The sequence below is a fragment of the Nicotiana sylvestris genome, chromosome 11, assembly GCF_000393655.2.
Source record: "Nicotiana sylvestris chromosome 11, ASM39365v2, whole genome shotgun sequence".
Taxonomy (NCBI): Eukaryota; Viridiplantae; Streptophyta; class Magnoliopsida; order Solanales; family Solanaceae; genus Nicotiana; species Nicotiana sylvestris.
Window position 1 is genome coordinate 156,415,564 of NC_091067.1, and position 23,613 is coordinate 156,439,176.

The 23,613-nt window shown below is 41.3% G+C and overlaps 1 protein-coding gene across 1 annotated transcript; it reads left to right on the forward strand.

Moving 5' to 3' along the window:
* Positions 1 to 717: 717 nt before the first annotated feature.
* On the forward strand, positions 718 to 1,662 carry LOC138881893 (uncharacterized). The gene is made up of 2 exons (XM_070162191.1): positions 718 to 918; positions 1,072 to 1,662. The coding sequence occupies exons 1-2, from the start codon at positions 718 to 720 to the stop codon at positions 1,660 to 1,662; spliced, it is 792 nt and encodes a 263-aa protein (XP_070018292.1).
* The last annotated feature ends 21,951 nt before the right edge of the window (positions 1,663 to 23,613 follow it).

The following is a 23,613-nucleotide window of genomic DNA, read 5'->3' on the forward strand; positions in this document are numbered from 1 at the left end:
AGTACTTTCATGGGCAGCTTTCCAGCCATGCCCCATGACCCCTTGGGCGCCTCCCGTAGCGTCCTAGCAAGCCTCTCAACGCCTAGCGCCACGGACGACCCTGTGGTCTTGGCTGCGCCAAGTGACAAGCATGCATGTGCCTCTGTCGCCCCACCGATATCCCTCGCCAGCACCCAGCCGCAGGCAGATTCCAACAGCGCCGCGTGCGTAGACAATGCCGCGCGCGCAGGCCAAGATGCCAAAGACAATGCTGCTGACAACATACCCGTTTCTGCCTTGTAGAAAATCAAGTCCTTTTCATTGTAAATATAGAGTAGTTTTATTTCATGTACTTCCATTATGTTTCTCTAGCCTAGTCAAGTCTAGTCTTGTAGCTTTGTTTTTTTTAAGCACTATTAGGGGGGATCAAACATTCAAAACTTTCTAGCAAGCAAACAATTCTATGTACTGGTGTTTCTCCCCCTCGACACCGCGTTGCCTTTCTGTAATAGCTTTCATTAATGCAATCAAGCTTTCTTTCATTCTCAATTCTCATTTTTGTTCTCTCAATTTCTCTTGATATTGGTTTTCCTGTATGGCACTGACAGTCTCATCAGTTTCTTAGCCTTACGCCGCCCTTCCAAGGAATCTCAAGAAGGCGTCGTGTAACAATTGGTATCAGAGCCTAGGCTCGACATCGGAAGAGGGAACGCATTGTCATTACCACCATTTCTGACCATGGTGAATCATGGGGACCGTATTACGACCCTTGAACAGACGGTTGACGGATTACTGCCCATCGTGGATACGGTGCCTGAACTAAGAGCCAACCTAGTGCAAAGGTTGGACGACCTGGACCGCAGGGTTCTCCAGGCCAAAGTTGACAGAGAAAACATCAGTCGTGGCTCCGAGGGAGACCGGCAAACGGCAGCCACAGAGGCAGCCAAAATTTTTGGCAAATTCGAGGGACTCCAATAGGAGCATGCTGAGGATTTAGCCTACAGGGCAGAAGAGACAGACAAGGTGACTGGCATGCAACAAACTATTGACAACTTGATAAACCAGCTCAATGTTGTCAATGCTACTTTATAGGGCCTGCTTCAAGCAGGTGGGAACCAAATCGGGGGCGCTGTGAACCTCGCTTCCGCGACACAAAAACCGAAAACTCCTGAGCCAAAGCCATACAATGGAGCTAGGAATGCCAAGGAAGTGGAAAACTTCATCTTTGACATCGAACAATACTTCGATGATGTTGGGAGCCTAGAAGAAGCTAAGAATGTAGCAACTGCTTCCATGTATCTTCAGGGTGATGCAAAACTCTGGTGGCGGGTGAAGTACGAAGCTATTAGGGCCAGTGAAAATGCTCTCGAGACATGGGCAGAATTGAAGGCAGCCATATGCCTACAGTCCTTCCCCGAAAATTTTGAATACAACGCAAGGAGAAAGCTACGGAAGCTCCGCCAGACCAAATCAGTGCGGGACTACGTGCGGGAATTCTCTGTGCTTATGCTAAACATACGTGACATGGGGGACAAAGACAAGCTCTTCACCTTCCTGGAAGGGTTGAAACCTTATGCCCGTATGGAACTGCAAAGACAAAGGGTAGATATCCTACCCAAGGCGATCCAAGCAGCTAAATGCCTTGGGGACTACCAAGTGGAAGCTCGAAAGGATAGGCCTTAGCCGCCTGCCCGAGCGGGATTCAAAGGGGGCTAACCTAGCAATGGTGGCCCTAGCAGAAGTGGGGGAGATCGGAGTGCAACCAAATTTAAGGCTCCCTCCTCAGGCAGCAATAGTGCTGCATCAAACAACAATGACCGGGGGAGAAAGCCTCCTTTAGGGTGCCGTCATTGCGGTGGTCCACATTGGAACAATGAATGCCCACATGAACAGATGAACGCCTATCAAACTTTTTATGATGGGATTGATGACGACTCAGATGATGCGGACCAGACTCAACTAGTCGGTGCCTTCAATGCAATTGTTGCCTCTATTTCTAAGGCATTAGCGAAAACCAATACTGGTATCCGTAAGAAGAAGGACCCATGTCCAATCAAGAAAAAAGGGAAAAAGAAGGCGGATGAGGGGACTCCTCTTAAACAAGAGAGGACCTTAATGTTTGTCTATATGAAGGTGAATGGCAAGCCCATTCGGGCGATGATATATATGGGTGCTACCCATAACTACTTAGCCTCGACTCAGGTAGAGCACCTTGATCTAGTTGTGGGAAAAAGTAGAGGTCGCGTCAAGGCTATCAACTTACCTCCTCAGCTAGTGGTTGGAATAGCCAAAGAGGTACCGGTGAAGTTTAGCCCTTACGAAGGAAAATTCAACCTACGAGTGGTGATCATAGATGACTTCGAGTTGATAGTTGGGTTGGAATTCCTAAGACAAACCAACACCATACTCGTACCGTATGCAGACATGCTACTGATAATGGGAACAAATGGGTCCAATCCCTGCATTATCCCGTGCATGCCCATGAAGATGGCCATTGAGAATATCTCGGCCTTGCAGTTGAAGAAGGGGGTCAAAAGACATGAACCTACATTCCTGGCGACCCTCTGCATTAAAGATTTAGAACGCTCATCAGGTCCCATTCCTAAACCCGTGAAGGAGTTACTACTGGAGTTTGAAGATGTCATACCACAAAACATGCCAAAGCTACTCCCGCCTAGGCGCACTGTGGACCATGAAATTGAGTTGGTGTCAGGCGCGAAGCCACCCGCCCAGGCGCCTTACAGAATGTTACAACCCAAACTCATTGACCTTTGGAGACAATTGACGGAAATGCTAGATACAGGGATCATTATGCCCTCCAAGTCCCCATATGGGTCCCCTATTTTATTCCAAAAGAAACACGATGGCAGCCTGCGACTCTATGTGGATTGTCGGGCTCTAAACAAAATCACAGTAAAGAACAAGTACCCTATTCCTCTAATGGAAGACTTGTTCGATAGACTGGTGGTGCGACGATGTTCACCAAGATAGACTTGAAGACAAGTGATTGGTAAGTTCGGATTGCAGAGGGTGATGAACACAAGACGACATGTGTGACAAGATATGGGTCGTACGACTTCCTGGTTATGTCGTTCGGCTTGACTAACGCCCTAGCTACATTTTGCACCCTGATGAACCAAGTCTTTCGAGAGTACATTGACGAATTCGTGGTTGTCTACTTGGATGACATTGTGGTTGTTTGCAACAAATTATTTGTGATACAAAAATAAATCGTAACCATAATATAAATATGAAGAAACATAATTTTATTAATAAATAATATGGGTACAATTCTTTTCATCCCTTGATTCTTTCCTCCGTTTTATTCTACGTGATTCGAGGGAATTAGGGGTGTATTTCTCGAACGTAGGACTTTAATTAAGACATATTTGACATGTCTTTTATCTCTTAATGAATATTCCAAGAGTTTTATAAAATTTCGAAGATCTCATATTTGATCTCTTTGTGCATATTTCGATAGTTTATGGAATTGCTGAGATTGTTTTTGAAGAACATATATAGCCTTATTTATAGGCATGAATTAGGGTTTGGGTGGTGTAGCCACCAAGTAACACTAATAGACTCCTAATATTTCAAGAGTTGTCTTGAATTTAGAATTTATCTTGATCTGTTAAAATTTCAGTGTCTACAAATGCCCCCTACTTCAAGGTTTGTCGAGGTGTAGGCTTGATGAAACTTGAAGACGAAACTTGAAGTACCCGACCATCATAAGAGATAATCTTCAAACTTGAAGTTTTTGATTTGCAGGAGGAAGAGGTGAAGGGCAGAAATGGTCCCACTGGGCGTGCCAATTTGTTGCAGTTTGCAACAAATTATTTGTGATATAAAAATAAATCTTAACCACAATATAAATATGAAGAAACATAATTTTATTGATAAACAATGCGGGTACAATTCTGTTTATCCCTTGATTCTTCCCTTCGCTTTATTCTACGTGATTCGAGGGCCTTAGCGGCATATTTCTTGAACGTAGGACTTTAAGCAAGACATATTTGACATGTCTTTGATATCTTAATGAATATTCCAAGAGTTTCATGGAATTTCGAAGATCTCATATTTGATCTCTTTGTGCATATTTCGAGAGTTTATAGAATTGCTGAGATTGTCTTTGAAGAACATATATAGCCTTATGATAGGCATGCATTAGGTTTTGGGTGGAGTAGCCACCAAGTAACTCTAATATACTCCTAATATTTCAAGAGTTGTCTTGAATTTAGGATTTATCTTGATCTGTTAAAATTTCAGTATCTACAGTGGTATATAGCCAAACATTAGAAGAACACCTGGTGCAATACTTGCGGAAGGTCCTAGATCAATTGCGGGAGCATGAACTATATGTGAAGTTATCCAAGTGCTCCTTTGCTCAAAAGCAAATTGACTTCCTCGGACATGTCATCGCGGAAGGGCGGATCAAGATGGACCAACAGAAGATTCAGGCAATCACTAATTGGTCGCCGCCTAAGAATATCCATACCTTGAGGGCGTTCTTCGGCCTATGCAATTTATACCGGCGATTTGTGAAAGACTATTCCCTCATCGCAGTGCCATTGACAAAAATCCTCAAGAAGTTCACACCCTGGGATTGGAGACCCAGGCGAGCGGAGGTCTTCAACGGATTAAAAGCGGTTATGTCTAGTAGCCCCATCTTGGCCCTCCCTGATTTGGCCAAGCCATTCGAGGTACAAACGGATGCATCCGACTATGCCCTTGACGGAGTCTTGCTACAAGAAGGGCATATTGTTGCTTACGAGAGCCGGAAGCTGAACGATGCAGAGCGGCGATATGCTGCCCATGAGAAAGAATTATTGGATGTCATCTACTACTTGCGCCTTTGGAGGCACTATCTGCTGGGGACCTAGTTCGTGGTCAAGACAGACAACACAAGTGTTAGCCATTTCATGACCGAGCCGAAGTTGAATGGTTGATAGGCCAGGTGGCAGGAACTCCTAGCTGAATGTTACTTCAACCTGGAGTACCGAAGTGGGAAGACCAATCATGTTGCTGATGCGCTCAGTCGGAGAGCTGATCTAGCATCGGTGTGCCTACTCGCGACCCTAAGTGGGAGCGAAGTAGCCACCTCCATCAAGGACCAGATACAATATCTACTCATCAAGGATCCTATTGCACAGTATTTGGATGATTTGGTAGGACATGGCAAGACTCGCTAGTTCTACATGGAAGATGGTTTTTTGAAAGTGAAAAGGAACTGACTTTATGTTCCTAAAGAAGAAGATCTATGAAGGACTCTTCTGGTGGAATGTCATGATACGCTATGGGCTGGCCATCCCAGTGAAGAACACACTATGACGTTACTTCGGCGTGCATATTATTGGCCTCAAATGGCCGATGATGTCACTCAGTATGTGAAGACTTGTCTAGTATGCCAGAAGGACAAGTCAGACCGCTTGACACAAGAGGAACTCTTGGAACCACTAGTTGTCCCAAAGAGACCTTGGGAAAGCGTTTCCCTGGATTTTATCACCGGATTGCCCAAGGTCGGAGATCTTACAACTATCTTGGTTGTGGTGGATCAGTTTTCCAAGTATGCAACCTTTATAGTAGCCCCACAATATATATCAACAGAAGATACAACTCGACTTTTCTTCTCTCATGTCGTCCAATATTGGAGCCGGCCCAAAGACATTCTTAGTGATCGCAACTCACGCTTCACTAGCAACTTTTGGACCCAAATCTTTAAGTGCCTTGGGTCAAAATTGAGTCACAACTCAAGTTTTCATCCACAATTTAGTCATGGCAGGGCTGTGACTATGGTTCCTTAGGTCGTATTTGATGTTCCGCAAAATATTAGCTGAGCCATGTCCTTGGTCCCGGGCCCACGGCGGAAGGTGTGGGCTATAGCACACGAAAATATGGGAATTAGGCGGATTTCCAGTTTTATGACCATAAAACACCAAAAAATATAATTTGGTCGTGGCAGGGTGGTGAATATGGTTCCTTAGGCGATATTTGACGTCCTAGAAAAATATTAGGCGATCCAGGCCCAGGGGCCTGGGCCCACGGCGGAAGGTGTGGGCTATAGCACACAAAAATATAGGAATCAAGCGGAATTCCAGTTTTATGGCCGTAAAATGCCAAAAAATATAATTTGGTCATGGAGGGGTGGTGAATATGGTTCCTTAGGTCGTATTTGATGTCCCGTAAAGATATTAGGCGATCCAAATCCGGTGTCCTGGGCCCACGGTGGAAGGTGTGGGCTATAGCACATGAAAATATGGGAATCAGGCGAAACTCTAGTTTTATGGCCGTACAACGCCAAAAAAATTAATTTGGTCATGGCGGGGGAGTGATATGGTTCCTTAGGTCGTATTTGATGTCCTGAAAAAATATTAGGCGATTCAGGTCTGGGGGCCTGGGCCCACGGCGGAAGGCGTGGGCTATAGCACATGAAAATATGGGAATCTGGCAGAATTCTAGTTTTATGGCCGTAAAATGCCAAAAAATGTAATTTGGTCATGTCAGAGTGATAACTATGGTTCCTTAGGTCATATTTGATTTCCCGGATAAATATTAGGCGTTCCGAGTTCGGAGTCCCGGGCCCATGGTGGAAGGCGTGGGCTATAGCATACGAACATATGGGAATCGGGCTGAATTCCAGTTTTATGGCCGTAAAATTCCAAAAAATATAAGAAGAATTGGGTGAAGCTTCTGGATGCTGCTCAACTGTGTTTTAATTCACAAAAGAGCTCTAGTACAAACAAATTTTTGAAATTGTTACCGGACAACAATCGCTACTCCCACACACCGTGAATGCACCAAACTTTCAAAATCTGCTTGAGCTGCTAGCTTCTCAAAAGAATGGAATCAAAATTTGGAGATAGTGCGGTGCTATCTCGAAAAAGCCCAAAAGCGGATGAAGAGGCATGCTGATCAAAATCGTCGATTTGTTGAATACCAAGTAGGAGACAAAGTGATGGTCAAAATTCCAAAGCGGTACTTATTTGCGGGGGTCCATGACCCTCGCCTATTGCAAAAATACATTGGACCCTTGTCCATTGAAAGGTGCATTAGGAAAGTTGCATACCGGGTGGATATCCCAGCTTGGTGGAAAATTCATCCCGTCTTCCATGTCAACCTTTTGAAACCTTTTCGGGGAGACACGGAGGATCCTTTATGGAGCCAGCTCACAATACCCAGTATTTGAGGCCCCAATTCAACCGGGAAAAAGGCGTCTTGAAGCTATCCTTGATGATAGAGTGATTCATGCCTCAAGGAATGATCACCAAGAGTTCTTGGTGAAATGGCATGCCCCATGACCCTTTGGGCATGCCCCGTGGCGTCCTAGCAAGCCTCCCAATGCCTAGCGCCACAGATGGCCCCGTGGTCTTGGTTGCGCCAAGTGACAAGAGCGTATGTGCCTCTGTCGCCCCACTGATATCCCTCGCCAGTGCCCAGCCACATGCAGATTTCGGCAGCGCCGCGTGCACAGACAACGTCCTACGCATAGACCGTGATGCCAAAGACAATGCTGCTGACAACAGACCTGTTTTTGCATTGTAGAAAACTAAGTCCTTTTCATTGTAAATATAGAGTAGTTTTATTTCATGTATGTCACGACCCAAAATCCACTAAGGGTCGTGATGGCGTCGGGCACCGCTATCAGGCAAGCCAACCAAGATACTTAATTAAATTCTCGTTTTAATAATTTTGAAAACTATGATTTTTCTTTAATTTTACCAGTAAAAGATAATCGTTTCAATCAAATATAATTGTTAAGAATTTAATATAAGATACCCCATAATCATCCCAGAATCCGGTGTCACAAGTGCATGAGCATTTACTAGGAATAAAATAAAATATAGTAATTGTTCGGAATACGAGTGGACAGAAATAAAAATACGGTACAATACTCTGAAAGAGACTCTGTTAGCTACGATTTTCTCGATAAATGCAACTCACCTGAGTCTCCGTATCAACCATGCCGCTATGCCACTAGCCACACATAAACCTATCTAAAAAAAAATACATAGCAAGCATAATATGAGTACGAAAACAATGTGTACCCAATGAGTATCCCGTCTAATCTCGAAGACGCAACTCCGCCACTCTCCCACTTTGGTGGAACTCACCCTTTTAATCGACTACTCGACCTTCGCTTCTTACACCTGGCCTTCTAGAAATTTTAACCACCACCGGACACTCCCCATATGTCCTTCCTCATCCTTTGCTGCTCAGTTGTTGTCTTAAATAAAATCTATCTTCGTAGCGCTTGAACCCACGAACCGCTAATAACTTTAAATCTCCCCGAGGTCATCTTTCTTGGGCCATCAACACTAGATATACCGATTCAATCCTAAACCACAGCACATCACGATCTCTGACAGTCGTCTCCCCATTATTATTTCACAATATCCTGCCCCAAAGGCGAATTGAAGAAAACCATAACACCGGCGAACTCAACATATTCAATCGAAGACGACAACACCACGTCACAGATGAAAATTCCACCACGCTCGAAAATATCAAGTCTCGTTACTCCATCAAGCCAAACTTGAACATTTATAGCCCGATTGCCTCTCTTCCGTCAGGAAATAAAATTCTGAATCTCTGAATCTTGCATTGAGTAAACATCCTTCCAAGTCATTCACTGCTTTAATGCATAGACAAACACTCTACTATTACACCAATATTGTGCGATAACAACGCACGAATCGTCATAACAATTAATGCCAAATCTCAAAACATTAGGTAATACTGAAACTGAGCTGAAATGACAGAACGACCTTCCACAAGGCGACGACAATAGCCCGATCAAATACGCAGGGAGGAACATCCCGCACCACATTTGTAGTACCATTACATTTCTCAATTCCCGATTTATAATAAGCGCTTCACATGGGATAAGATTGAGTAGGAAAGAAATAAAGGCATAAGCCTCAAATGAATCAAACCAAACGATGAGGAATCAAGAAGGAAGGTGTTCCTAACAGTCCTGTAGCCTCTCGAAGATAAGTACAGACGTCTCCGTACCGATCCGCGATACTCTACTAGACTTGCTCATGACTCATGAGACCTAAAGGAACCTAGTGCTCTGATACCATGTTGTCACAATCCAAAATCCACTAAGGGTCGTGATGGCGTCGGGCACCGCTGTCAGGCAAGCCAACCAAGATACTTAATTAAATTCTCGTTTTAATAATTTTGAAAACTATGATTTTCCTTTAATTTACCAGTAAAAGATAATCGTTTCAAATCAAATATAAATGTTAAGAAGTTAATACAAGATACCCCATAATAATTCCAAAACCCGGTGTCACAAGTGCATGAGCATTTACTAGGAATAAAATAAAATACAGTAACTGTTTGGAATACGAGTGGACAGAAATGAAAATACAGTAATACTCTGAAAGAGACTCTGCTGGATATGGTCATCTCGATAAATGCAACTCACCTAAGTCTCCGTATCAACCATACCGCTATGCCACTAGCCACACATAAACATGTGCAACAAAAATGCACAACAAGTGTAGTATGAGTAAGAAAACAACGTGTGCCCAATGAGTATCCCGTTTAATCTCGAAGAAGTAGAGACGAGAGGTCGACTTCGACATTTACTAGTGGCCCAATAGTAATATATTTTTAATGCGAGTATTCATAGATTTATTAAGAACGGCAGTAATTTCAAATAAGTCACGAACAGGTAAAAGTTCCTTTTTATATTAAAAGTCTCCGGATTCATAATCTATTAATTAACAATTATCTCAAGTCGGGAGAGCAAATATCAATATCAATAAATCTCCAGGAAAGCAATACAAGCATGTGCAAATCATGCCGAGGTCGTCCGGCCCGATCCAACATAAATGTAAAATGTGCACTACCGAGGGTCGAACGACGCGAACCATAGATACATATATTACCCCGCTCGCGAATCATACATGCGAAACAGTCAAATTTAAATAAACAATCATCCTGCTCGCGAATCATACATGCGACGCATGTACACATAGAAATACATGCTCAAACAACCAATTAAGAATTTATTGGAGAATATTTATCCAAATAAAAGCCAATTCTCTTTTAACAATTTAAGAAAATGAAGTTTAATCCTTTTGAAAATTCATTTACCAATTCGATAGGATTTAAGAAATTTAACTGTCAATAAGATTACAGATATTTCAAGTATAACATGCTTTTGGGTCCTAGATTACCCGGACTTACACATATTAGTAGCTACACACAGACTCTCATCACCTCGTACGTATGTAGCCCCCTCAAATAGGAGCACATAACCAATTATTTCACATGTGGGGACAATTCCCTCTTACAAGGTTAGAAAGGAGACTCACCTTACTCCGAAGATCCATAACCGGCATTCCACGCTCTTCCGAAGACTCAAATCGATGCAAAATGCTCCAAAATTTGCCATTGAATGATGAAACCCCCTCTTGAAATCCTCCAAGAATCGCCCAAGCCAAGAGAAAAATGAAAGAAATAGGCCAAATCCCGTCTTAAAACAAGTCACTGCCCAACACTGCCCTTCTTCGCGAACGCAGAAATGCCCTCTCGTTCGCGAAGCACAACCTACTTCAGCCCCAAAATTTCTTCATCGCGTTCGCGACCCGACGCTCGCGTTCGCGAAGGCCAGCTCCCAGACCCTATGCGTTTGCGTTCCAGGCCTCGCATTTGCATAGGCCAACGGCCTCAAGCCCCGCTCCCCTCTTTCCTTCTATGTGTTCACGATATCCCTTACGCGTTTGCGTAGTCAACTCAATCCACCCCTTCGCATTCGCGTTTCTACTTCGCATTCGCGAAGGCCAAATCCAGCAGCCTCCCACTTTCCTCTTCGCGAACGCGGGACTCCCTTCGCGTTCGCGAAGAAGGAAACCAGATACCAGCAATTAGCACCAGTTTTTTATCCGAATTCGATCCGAAATCACCTCGAAACACACCCGAGGCCCCGTCCAATCACACAAACCAGTCCCATAACTTAACATGGATCTGCTTGAGGCCTCAAATCACATCAAACAACGTCGAAATCATGAATCGTACTCCAATCCAAACTTTATGAACTTTGAAATTTCATACTTCTACATTCGATGCTGAAACCCGTCAAATCACGTGCAATTGACCTCAAATTTTGTACACAAATCGTATTCGACATTAAGCACCTACTCCAACTTCCGGAATTGAAATTCAACCCTGATATCAAAAATTCAACTCTCGGTCAAACTTTCCAAAAACCTTCAAATTTCTATCTTTAGCCAAATGACTCCAAAATGATCTACGGACCTCCGAATTCACTTCTGATCGCGCTCCCAATAACAGAATCACCATACGAAGCTATTCCCAAACTCAAAATTCCAAACGAACATCGATAACACTGAAATGTACTTTAACCCAAACTTATGAAATTTCTTCCAAAATGCTAACTTCCATAATAGGCGCCAAAACGCTCCCGGGTCATCCAAAACCCGATCCGGGCATACACCTAAGTCTGAAATCATCTTACGAACCTATTGAAACCTTTAGATCTCGATTCTAAGGTCGTTTACTCTGAAATCCAATCTTAGTCAATTCTTTCGGCTTAAAGCTTCCGAAATGAGAATTCTCTTTCCAAATCAACTCCGAATTCCCCGAAATTCAATTCCGACCATTCGTACAAGTCATAATACCTGAAGTGAAGCTGCTCATGGTCTCAAACTGTTGAACGATGCGCTAGAGCTCAAAACGACCGGTCAGGTCGTTACAATGTACTTCCATTATGTTTCTCTAGCTTAGTCAAGTCTAGTCTTGTAACTTTGGTTTATTTTTTTAAGCACTATAGGGGGGATTAAGCATTCAAAACTTTCTAGCAAGTAAAGCATTCTCTGTACTGGTGTCTCTCCCCCCTCAACACTGCATTGCCTTTCTGTAATAGCTTTCATTAATGCAATCAAGCTTTCTTTCATTCTCAATTCTCATTTTTGTTCTCTCAATTGCTTTTGACATTGGTTTTCTCGTACGGCACTGACAATCTCGTCAAGCTTACGGAGAGGACTTCAATTGGCGGACAGCAATTGTACTGACATCAGTTGCTTAGTCTTACGTCGCCCTTCCAAGGAATCTCAGGAAGGCGCCGCGTAACAGTACGTATACACACTTTTGGACTTGATGTGATGTAGCCTAAGGGACAAATATGTATAGTCTGTTGTGCCAAATAAACAAGACATGTCATGGATTTAGGTCGTAACAAATATGATATCAGAGTGAACTTCTGCGAAGGTCTATTTGACCCTCATAGCGGAGGGTAGGCTAATAAAGGACGATCAAAGAGAGCGACTCAAATCTTCTAGGTTGACAAGCTACCGACGAAAGGGTACATGTATATAAACCGCGAAGTTGAGTGTAATTTTACCTAATACATGTAAAACTCACGTTTGTTAGCCGATATGTGTCGGGTTAATTCCTATCAAAGTGTGAGTTTGTGTCGAACTTAGATGTTGATATTCTCCCTAACAGTGTCTACTTAAGGTTATTAAATTTTTGTGCATGTTGTTATTTTTATATCGTCATTCTTCTTACTACTAACAAAATGAGGCATGGCAATGAATTTTGGGTAATTCCAGTAAAACTATAAAAGTTGAATAAATAAGGATATATAATACTCCAACTCTTTAACGCACACTACAACAAAAATTGAAGTTAGCTATGAATTTTATCGCTAAATCGTTGGTAGCTAACACAATTTTTAATAATTATCACTAATCTATCGCTAAATAGGATTAACGATAGATTTTTCCGTTTAGCTATAAAATTTGTCCGTTGCTAATTTCTTATTTTTTTATTATTGTATAATTAGGCTAAGGATAACCGGAAAGGGCCGCTAACAGGGGCGGAGGGAGAGTAGAGCTTACGGGTTCGGCCGAACCCAGTAGCTTTGATTCAAACCATGTATTTGTCTTAAGAAATTCATTGAACATGGATAAATTACTAATTTCGAACTCAATAACTTAAAAAAATTAAAATCACGAACTCATAAGTTTCAATTTCTGACTCCGCCTAAGGCCGCCAAAAAGAAAGAAAAAAAAAAAAGAAATTAGTGATTGATGTGATAGAACAAATGGATTGCACAAAACCAGGTAAAACAACAGACATTAGGTGAAAATAACAATGAGAAAAACAATTATGGGTGGACAAAAATGCTAGTTACTAGGAAAATTTACTAGCTTTGGGGTATGGACTTCTTACCTTTTACGGCAAAGTAGATGTGAAATATAAGCAACTGTTTTTTACAGTAGTTATTTTGCCATCCAAAGACTGATAAATACTAGGTAAACCAAAAAAACGAGTCCGGAACTTTTTTAATTATTTTTTTGGACAAAAAACACTTTTGTATTACTTTAAAAAAAAGTTACATAAATGAGTAAAACGCAGTATTATACTGCGAATTACTTTAACGGAAATTTTGCCGTTAAAGTAATTCGCAGTATAGTACTGTGTTTTACTTAAAAAATTATTTTTTTGTAATTCGCAGCACTATACTGCGTTTTACTAAGATACATTTGTAAAACGCAGTATAATAATGCGTTTTACATTAAATAATTGCGTTGTACTCTGGTTTTTGCCCCCACCAATAATGAACTGACATAACAATAATTCAATACATAAAACGTAGTATTGTACTGCGTTTTACATAGAAAAATTCTACACCCCAACGTCGAACTTGCCTTATTTAAAGGCGTTTCAATTTTATGAAAATTCATTCAATCTTCAAACATACGTTCATACTTCTCTCTTCTTCTTATCAATTATTTTTTTACAATGTCTGAAGTGGCAAAAATAAGGGTTTCACTATATTAGGGGGGTGAGGTTGTGTTGGAGAATAACTCTGTGAGGTATAGTTCACCTCCACAATGTCATGTTAAATTGCCGCTTACTATGGAGTACGATAAATTGGTATCGTTGTTACGTAAAAAAATGAATGAGAGGAGGCGTTCGGTTAACCTTAAAATAACCGGTAGATTTCCGTATTCAGTAACTCCGCAGGGGTTTGCTTATTATTCTGAGTTTAACATCGAGGATGATGAAACTCTTAGAGATTTTTTGCTGATTCCGGATGAATATAGGGAATTTATTGTAATAAAATTATTGGAAATGTAGGTCAAGGTGGAAAACGTTCCCAATAATGAGGGCGTGCATAGTAGGGATAACCCCCAGTCATCGGGTGGTTATTCTGGAGCAGTTTTTGCCGGACAGATTGGTGATGAAAGAGTTTGCCTTGATTTAAACTTGTCATCACCGGCGAATGAGCAGCCACGAAAGAATTTTTCGACTTTAGATAATCAACAAGACGACTGGTAAACTTCAATTTTACTACGCTTTAGCGATGTTTAATTTATGTTTTAATTGGATTTGTATTAACACTCATATTTTTCATAGGGGGTACCGTCCGGATATGAATTTTACAAGTTATGACCCTGCCCCTAGTTGGAATATGCGTAGTTCTGGAGTATTGGACCATGGTGGTCCATCTGGGAGTCATCACCAACAAGAAAATATCCATCATGAAACGTCAAGACAGTACGACTTGTAAGTAAAGTGATATAGCTATATCTAAAGTATTTATCTAGTTGGGTAACTTATCATTTTGTTCTTTATGTGCAGTGAAAACGAGCTTCTTGAAGCTCCTGACCTCACACAGTTGCCCATAGACGACGTATTTACTCGTGATTTGGCAGATGCGCAGAGTCAGGAAGATGACAGTGATTATGACAACAATGCGGATGAGTTTGGGGATGACACACCCTTCCATGATGAGGGTGATGATAAGGAGGAAGTGAATGTTGAACCTGAGTTGACGAGGGAGCATGTTCCTCCACCTCCAGCTAGACCAAGAGTGTACGAGTCCCACGTGCCATTTTATGAGCGGAATATTCCCTACCTTGATAATTTGCCAAGCATGCCGAACGTGGATGCCCTCACAAGGGATGATGATGAATTTCGGTCAGCGATGTGAGATGAGTCTAGACCAGCTGTTCTGACAAAGGGTATGTATTTCCCCGATAAAGCTCGCCTAATTAGGGCTGTAAAAATCTACAGTATAAGAGAGTGCTGTGAGATGATGGTAAGTGAGTCAACTATGGAGAAATACAAGGCTGCATGCCGTAGAGACTTTATGGGTTGTCACTGGATGTTGCGTGTCACCAAGAAGAAATCAGGTTTGTGGAAAGTGGGTAAATTTATTAGTGAGCACAGATGTGAAATAGACACATACAATGAGAATCACTTCAACTTGGATGCGGACTTGATTTCTCTTGTCTTGATTCCATATTTGGAAGTGTCCATTAGGTTCAAGATTAAAGAGTGTATTACAGTCGTCCACCAGGAGTATGGTTGTACTATAACCAAAAGAAAGGCATATCTCGGTCGCAAACGTGCCTTTGAACTTATTTATGGTGACTGGGATAAGTCTTTTTCAAATCTGCCCAGGTACATGGCTGCACTGTAACATTTTAACCCAGGGACTGTTGTTGAATGGAGGCGTGAGCGGAGTTCGGATAGACCCGAATATATTTTCAACTATGTGTTCTGGTAATTTAAACCAGCAATTGATGGTTTTGTGCATTGTCATCCTGTTATTTCCATAGACGGTACTCATGTCTATGGAAAGTATGATATTAAGCTTTTGATTGCAGTTGCAGTAGATGCCAACGGGCAAATATTTCCACTAGCTTTTGCCATATGTGCCAACGAAAGTGAAGAGACATGGACGCTTTTTTTGAACCACTTGAAGCAGCACGTTGTCAAACAACGTTCAGGTATTTGTCTAATATCTGATCGGCATGGTAGTATTTTAAGCTTTGTATGTCACTTGCATGAATGGCAGGAACCATATACATACCACTGTTACTGTGTGCGTCACCTGAAGGCCAATTTCCAGAAGAAATATCCTGACAAGGCATTGCATGACTTAATGTGGCTGGCTGCAACTGAGCACCAGCAGTGCAAATTCACGAGGCGCATGGAAGCGATCCGGCAGTTAGAACCACGAGCCTATACTTGGTTGATGGGGCATGAGCTTCACATGTGGACATTGCATGCTAATGGCGGCAGACGATGGGGAGCCCTCACTACAAACGTGTCGGAGTCATTCAACGGCTTGTTGAAGTCTGCCCGTGTAATGCCTGTCATTGCCATTGTCCGCATGACATTCAAACAGAGTGCGGAGAGGTTTGTTGAAAGGCATGTAGCTGCATCAGCATTAATGGACAGGGGTGTTCAATTTATGCCAATACCCATGAGAAGATTTGAAAGGTCCAGGAGGCGAGCACAGTGGCATTCATTTCTTCAGTACGATCATGAACGGGGTGTTTTTGAAGTTAAGACCGCTATCCGCGGACACCGTGGGAATAATCTACAGACGGTGAATGAAAATAGAAGGTTATGTTCATGTGGGAAATGGACCATCTACCACATGTCGTGCGCACATGCGTTGAAGTGCTTTCAACAAGTTGGATATGGGGCAACAAACTATATTGATAGGCAATACAGTGTTGTTGCATACATAGACACGTATAGTGGGAAGTTGCAGCCATTAGGTGCTGAGCATTATTGGCCGCCGGAACCTTTTAAGATGTTATGTAACAAGGACTATTTGTGCAAGCTGCAAGTGCAAAAGAGAACGCGTATACGGAACCAAATGGATGTTGGTGACACCGTTTATGCGCGTAAATGTGGCATATGCTCGCAAACAGGACACGACCATCGTAAATGTCCTTCAGGTGGTGTGCATGGTGGTGGTAATCCGGCTCCTGGTACAAGTTCGTCGAATGTACCCAACTATCAAGGATACCCCTAGTCTTTTATTTTGGTATTGTTTTTTGTAATACATGTTTTTACTTGTGTATGTTGCAATATATATCAAATAAAATTATGTTCCACAATTTGAAATGAGTGAAGAAAAAGCTGTTTATTGTAGGAAATGTAATATGTAAAGCGTGGTTTGATAGTTTCATATAACAACACAAGCACTTAAACTTAACTTGCAATTAAATTAAAATAAAGCATTACTACAGCACAAACACAAACATAACAGGCCAACATAATAAAAATACATGAAATATGAAAAATACACTAAATACATACAAGCAAATGTTTAGTCCCGGTTGCCATTTATTCTCCGCTCCAACCACTTAAATCGCTCTTCCATTCATTCTTTTTCTTCTTCTACCTCTTTCAGTTTTGCCTTCACCTCCGCAAGTTCCCGTTTATATTTTTCTTTTCGTTCCTTTTGTGCTTTACAATTCCATTGTGCTTTCCATTTTTCTTCTCCCACCTTCTTCAGTTTCGCCCTCATTTCTACAATAATTCTATCGCTTTCTCTTTGTGTTTCCCGTTGGCATAAACACATATTATGAAGAAACTGCAGTTGTTCTCTGTAGCATTCCTGATAACATGGTTCATCAACCCATTCCTGAAAATCACAAATAGGTTCGCCGGGAACCTTGTATAACTGGTTCATACAACACCAGTAGCGGCGTCCAACTTCACCATCGTCCCAACAATTTTGCATCGAGCATTCTTTTCCACAGTTGCACTTTGGTGCACGAAGAGGTTGAGCCATTTGATGAAATATTTGCTTTTAGTAAAAAAAACTTTACTTTTAATGAAATATTTGCTTTTACTAATTTTTGAGCACACAAAATAACTATAATGATGCCGTTATTTATAGGCGAGACAAAATACATAAAACATAGTATAGTACTACGTTTTATGGAGTTGTCTTGTCATTCTGAAAAAGATGAAAACCATGTGAAAAAGCTGGTTTATTGCAGAAAAATGTAACACATAAAGCGTAGTATAGTACTACATTTTATGGAGTTGTCTTGTCGTTCTGAAAAAGATGAAAACCATGTGAAAAAAGCTGATTTATTGCAGAAAAATTTAACACATAAAGCGTAGTATAGTACTACGTTTTATGGAGTTTTCTTGTCGTTCTAAAAAAGATGAAAACCATGTGAAAAAAGCTGGTTTTAGTTATCCTTTGTGCAGTGATGGTTTTAGTTCTATTGTTTGTTTTTCTGTGTACTGTTATCCTTTGTGCAGTGATGGTTTTAGTTCTAGTATAGTACTACGTTTTGCAATGTTTGTGTTTCTTGTGTACTGTTTAAGTAAAACTGCTGTTCAAATGCAATTAAAATATAAATGTTGTTAAAAGATAATTGTTATCATTATATACATAATGCACTATTTACACAAACTAAAAACCTAAGTAAATCAGTGAGTCCCGCAGCCTGTGTGCTTCAGTGCTGCTGCTGGCCTGAGTCGCATCCCCTGTCGCCCGGGTACACAATCTGGATCATCATCATCAAGCCGCCTCTTTATGTGAGGATGTGCAACAGCATCGACACCACAACTGGCAGGATCGGAAGAATAGGTCGTCGGGCCGTCAGCAACCTACAAAACAAGTACTAAACTTAGCATGTGACAAAGTATATTTGTATTGTACGTGTTAAGTCAAAAAATATTTTCCCACCGTGGTCTCGTCGGCCTCCTAAATATACGCATCAGTGGTGTCCTCATCAAAGCATATAGTGGCCTCAAAGATGGGCTGGGACGATGCCTTCATAAGAAAGTTAAAAATTAATTAATGGCAGCTCATTAAAGAAAAGAAAACAAATTAAAATTTTAAAGTAATACAAACATACCTGCGCCTGTGATAGATCCGCATCAACAACCGGGGATGAGGCATAACTCAACCTGCGCCCGCCATCCATGTCCCGGGTGGGCCGATCCTCAGCTGCGGTAGACGGGCATGCAAAGTACTGGTCTACATCCCCGTCAAATGTACCCGTGATCAACAATGCTCCTGACGGGGTGACCTGCGATACTGGCAGAGATAGCTGAAGGTTGTACGAAGGCAAGCTGCTGGAAGGCTCATCTTCCCGAGGTATATAACCCGGCTGATCATCTCCAAGCGCCACAACTCCAAAGTCTTCATCATGTCCCTCAACAGGTGGGTCGACAGGTGCCTCAACGCCCCCTTGTTGGGGACCACCTCCTCGCCGTCCCCCGTGACCCCCGCGACCCCTTGGGGCACCCCTACCTCGTGGGGCACCCCTCCCTCGTGCCCTACCCCTACCTCGTGGGACACCCCTACCCCGATGGTAGTCCTCTAGCGCCGCATACTGAGCCTCGTGGTCCAACCTTCGGCATCTCTCGCCTGAAACAGGGTCTGACGAGCCAACTGTGCCACCCGCCGGCAATAGTCAATGACTGCAGGGATGTCGGTATGCTGTTGCATCTCCTGTCCTAACTGGTAGAGGTGATGATGCCCAATAGCCTGTGAAATATTTAAAATATTAATTAAATAACGCAATATCACAATTATACGATACTAATAAGCCAAAAAACATACTAGTGCCTCGTGTCTCCCGGCATATGGTCTGTAGCGCTCGCCAAGTACATGAATGGGGTTCCCGATAATCAGTCGGGTGTGACGGCAGTACCATGACGCATACATATGAATAGTGGCCTGTTGTGTAAATGTAGGTGCTGGCCGAATACGGTCAGCTCGCTGCTCCTCCCAAATATGGACCTGCTGCACTAGCCATCCTATATATATATCGTCCAGCCTGGCACGGTCATCTCGCTGATAGTGTATAGCCACCCATCCAGGCTCCCTCGGTATAGGCTGGGGACGGTGAAACTGGCGAAGCACACGCTCTGTGGCATGATACTCAACCATACGAAGAAGATCATCGGGACGGAGGTGCTCCAAAGCAATCGATCGACTGAGCAATAAAAGGGCAGCTGAGCTAACAACTCGTCGCTGTATAGCGTCCAGATGAATTACCAAATAATAACATAAAAGTGAGTATGCGCAACACAACTCAATTTAAAATAAGTAAGTGTAGGTACATATTTACCTGTCCGTCTACCAGCATATCTAGCACATCCCTGATAAGGGGGAGATTATGATGAGCATCGGTCCCTCGGTAGTTCCCACGTCGGAGAATCCACCTAGAAGCTAGAGGGAGAAACGGATAAGCCTCACCAGGCACAAGTGGCGGTAGAGGTGGCTGCAACGGCATGATCCGCTGCCAGGCCCAAACCTAAGATAAAAGGTTGATATAAAATTTATGAGTCATTTCGACCATATAGAATTTGGAGAAATGAACAGAGTATTCGAAAACATTGTCACCTATAGGAGGGGAAGAAAACCATATATGTCCACCGGTGGGCCCATGCTCGCCCGGTACATGCTCCTATATAGGTATGCGAGAACAGCAGCACCCCAACTGTACTGGGGTAAACCATCCAGCTGCTGAAGATGATGGAGAAAGCGCATACTCACTTTACTCCCCGAAGTGTTCGGGAACAAGACACACCCGAAAAGCAGGAGCAGTGCCAACCGCGTGTACCTCTCAATGTGGAGATCCTCAGTCTCGCCGGTAATGTCTGGGTGCAAAAATGCCATATGATCTCTGATGGCTAACAAAGCAACGCGACTGCCTCCAGCGTCACCCTGAGGTCTATAAGCAGTAAGATGCCCCATCATATCCAAAAGTTGTGCACGCGTCATGGATCTAATGTACTAGGGCGGTGCTACGGCCTGTCCATATACGCGCAGCCCGTACAAAACCTGAACATCCTCCAGCGTGATGGTGGCCTCTCCAGTAGGCAAGTGAAAAGTGTGCGTCTCCGGTCGCCACCGCTCTACCAAGGCCGTGATGATAGACCAATCAAGCTGCATCCGTCCAAGCTCAAAAATCGTATAGAAGCCCGTAGCCTATAGGCGCGCGACTACACGGGCATGGAAAGGAACCCCGATGAACTCCCACAAATCGTCAGGTCTCCTGGGGCGGAGAGGCTGCATCGATAGTTGTCCCTCCCATACAAAGGAAGACCTATGGTCGCGCTGCAACACTACTAGCTGATCCTCGGCAGGTCCGGGATGCGCAGGCGGAGGAAAGTCCATGTCGTCTACTATAATTTAAACAAAATTAATTGTGTGTGTTAGCTTAATAAATTAAATAATTAATTATGTTTACAATTGGACTGAATAATTATGTATGGGTTCCAGGCTCAATTTTTAAGGCTCGGTAGCACCGAGTTATCCTTAATTATTATGCGTGCCAATTTCAACATTTTTAGAATTGTGTGTGTTAGCTTAATAAATTAAATAATTAATTATGTTTACAATTGGACTGAATAATTATGTATGGGTTCCAGGCTCATTTTTTGAGGCCCGGTAGCACCGAGTTATCCTTAATTATTATGCGTGTCAATTTCAACATTTTTAGAATTGTGTCTGTTAGCTTAATAAATTAAATAATTAATTATGTTTACAATTGGACTGAATAATTATGTATGGGTTCCAGGCTCATTTTTTGAGGCCCGGTAGCACCGAGTTATCCTTAATTATTATGCGTGTCAATTTTAACATTTTTAGAATTGTGTGTGCTAGCTTAATAAATTAAATAATTAATTATGTTTACAATTGGATTGAATAATTATGTATGGGTTTCAGGCTCATTTTTTGAGGTCCGGTAGCACCGAGTTATCCTTAATTATTATGCGTGTCAATTTTAACATTTATAGAATTGTGTGTGCTAGCTTAATAAATTAAATAATTAATTATGTTTACAATTGGACTGAATAATTATGTATGGGTTCCAGGCTCAATTTTTAAGGCCCGGTAGCACCGTGTTATCCTTAATTATTATGCGTGCCAATTTTAACAATTTTACAATTGTGTGTGCTAGCTTAATAAATTAAATAATTAATTATGTTTACAATTGGACTGAATAATTATGTATGGGTTCCAGGCTCAATTTTTGAGGCCCGGTAGCACCGAGTTATCCTTAATTATTATGCGTGTCAATTTTAACATTTTTAGAATTGTGTGGGCTAGCTTAATAAATTAAATAATTAATTATGTTTACAATTGGACTGAATAATTATGTATGGGTTCCAGGCTCAATTTTTGGGGCCCGATAGCACCGAGTTATCCTTAATTATTATGCGTGTCAATTTTAACATTTTTAGAATTGTGTGTGCTAGCTTAATAAATTAAATAATTAATTATATTTAAAATTGGACTGAATAATTATGTATGGGTTCCAGGCTCGATATTTGAGTTAATTTTACAACATATAGGAATTTGTTACTTTTGTAAGTTTATTGTTATAAATTAAATAATTAATTTTGTAAAGTGTAATTGGATAGAGTTTGCAGTTACTACATACTTAAACTACATAGACTCTACGCTAAAAGGCTCTACATTTTACTACGCTAAAAGGCTCTATATTTTACAACACTAACAGGCTCTATATTTTACAACACTAACAGGCTCTATATTTTACTACGCTAAAAGACTATTTATTTTACTACGCTAAAAGATCACTATTACATATAAAAACAACCAACATAAAATACAAATATGAACAACAAACAAAATAAATAATATTAATTTTTTAACAATACAAATAATTTATCAAATTTTAACAATTTTTTTGTACCAAAGCTAATAAATCAATCCGGGTATAAATAAGATACAAATTTAAACACAAACATAACACAAATTAACATGGAAACACATTAAACAATACAAATATGCATGTACTATACGAGTTTCGACATAAACAAAATTGAAATATCTCGATTTAAGTTTTTTGAATTTGATTGAAATCGAATTTTTGCACCCGAAAGAAGGAATTCAAAGCTTATCTTGTATGTGGGACCTACACTCCTTACTCTTTAGGTGACTGGTGGGGCCTAAAATTTTTTTTTTGAAGTTTGACGCGGGGGGGGGGGGGGGGGGGGGGGACCAGCAGAATCGAAGGTGTTTGGTTTTCTTCGGTCCAGTGGTCCAAGGAAGAAGAAGGGGCTATATTTTATTGAAGTTGTTTGCAGTATTATACTGCGTTTTAAGTAAAACGCAGTATAATACTACGAACAGCTTTAATAAAATATAGGCTCAGCATCTTAGTAAAACGCAGTATAGTACTGCGAATTACAAAAAAATAATTTTTTAAGTAAAACGCAGTACTATACTGCGCCGTTAAAGTAATTCGCAGTATAATATTGCGTTTTACTCATTTATGTAACTTTTTTTTTTAAAGTAGTACAAAAGTGTTTTTTGTCCAAAAATTGATTAAAAAAGTTTCGAATTCCCAAAAAAACAAGTACATATATCTTAATACTTTGTTTCTTGTTTTCTCGGTATTTTCTAAAAATGGTTAATTTAAGAAAAAAAAATCTAAAGAAAAAGGTTTTGAATTTCCAATCTTGTGCTAAAGTGTGATAGACTAAATAAAGTTTCCTTTTGGATAACTTTTTATCTCTGGTCTTATCAATGGCTAGGTAAGGAAAATCTTAGGATATTTTCATATAATCAAATAAGTTAGGGGCCGGATTCATAAAATTACGGTGAAAACAACATGGACTAGTCAGTTTTCGGACTGATAATTAAAAAATAGTTAGCGATTGCAAAGTCATTGAAAAATAGCCACTATTTTGCTGAAAACATGGAAAGTTTCAGCATAATATGCCGGATTATAGAGCTCCTGCATATAAACTTCCAACATATTAATGTTGGAACTCCAAGACATGGAAAGTTCCGACACAATATGTTGAATTATGGAGTTCATGTGTATAAACTTCCAGCATATT

What these genes read in the sequence shown, in the direction of transcription:
- LOC138881893 (XM_070162191.1), top strand. Translation starts at nt 718, where the DNA reads ATGGTGAATCATGGGGACCGTATTACGACCCTTGAACAGACGGTTGAC. An exon ending in GGCAAACGGCAGCCACAGAG is followed by an intron (nt 919 to 1,071) that starts GCAGCCAAAATT and finishes GCTACTTTATAG; the next exon opens with GGCCTGCTTCAAGCAGGTGG.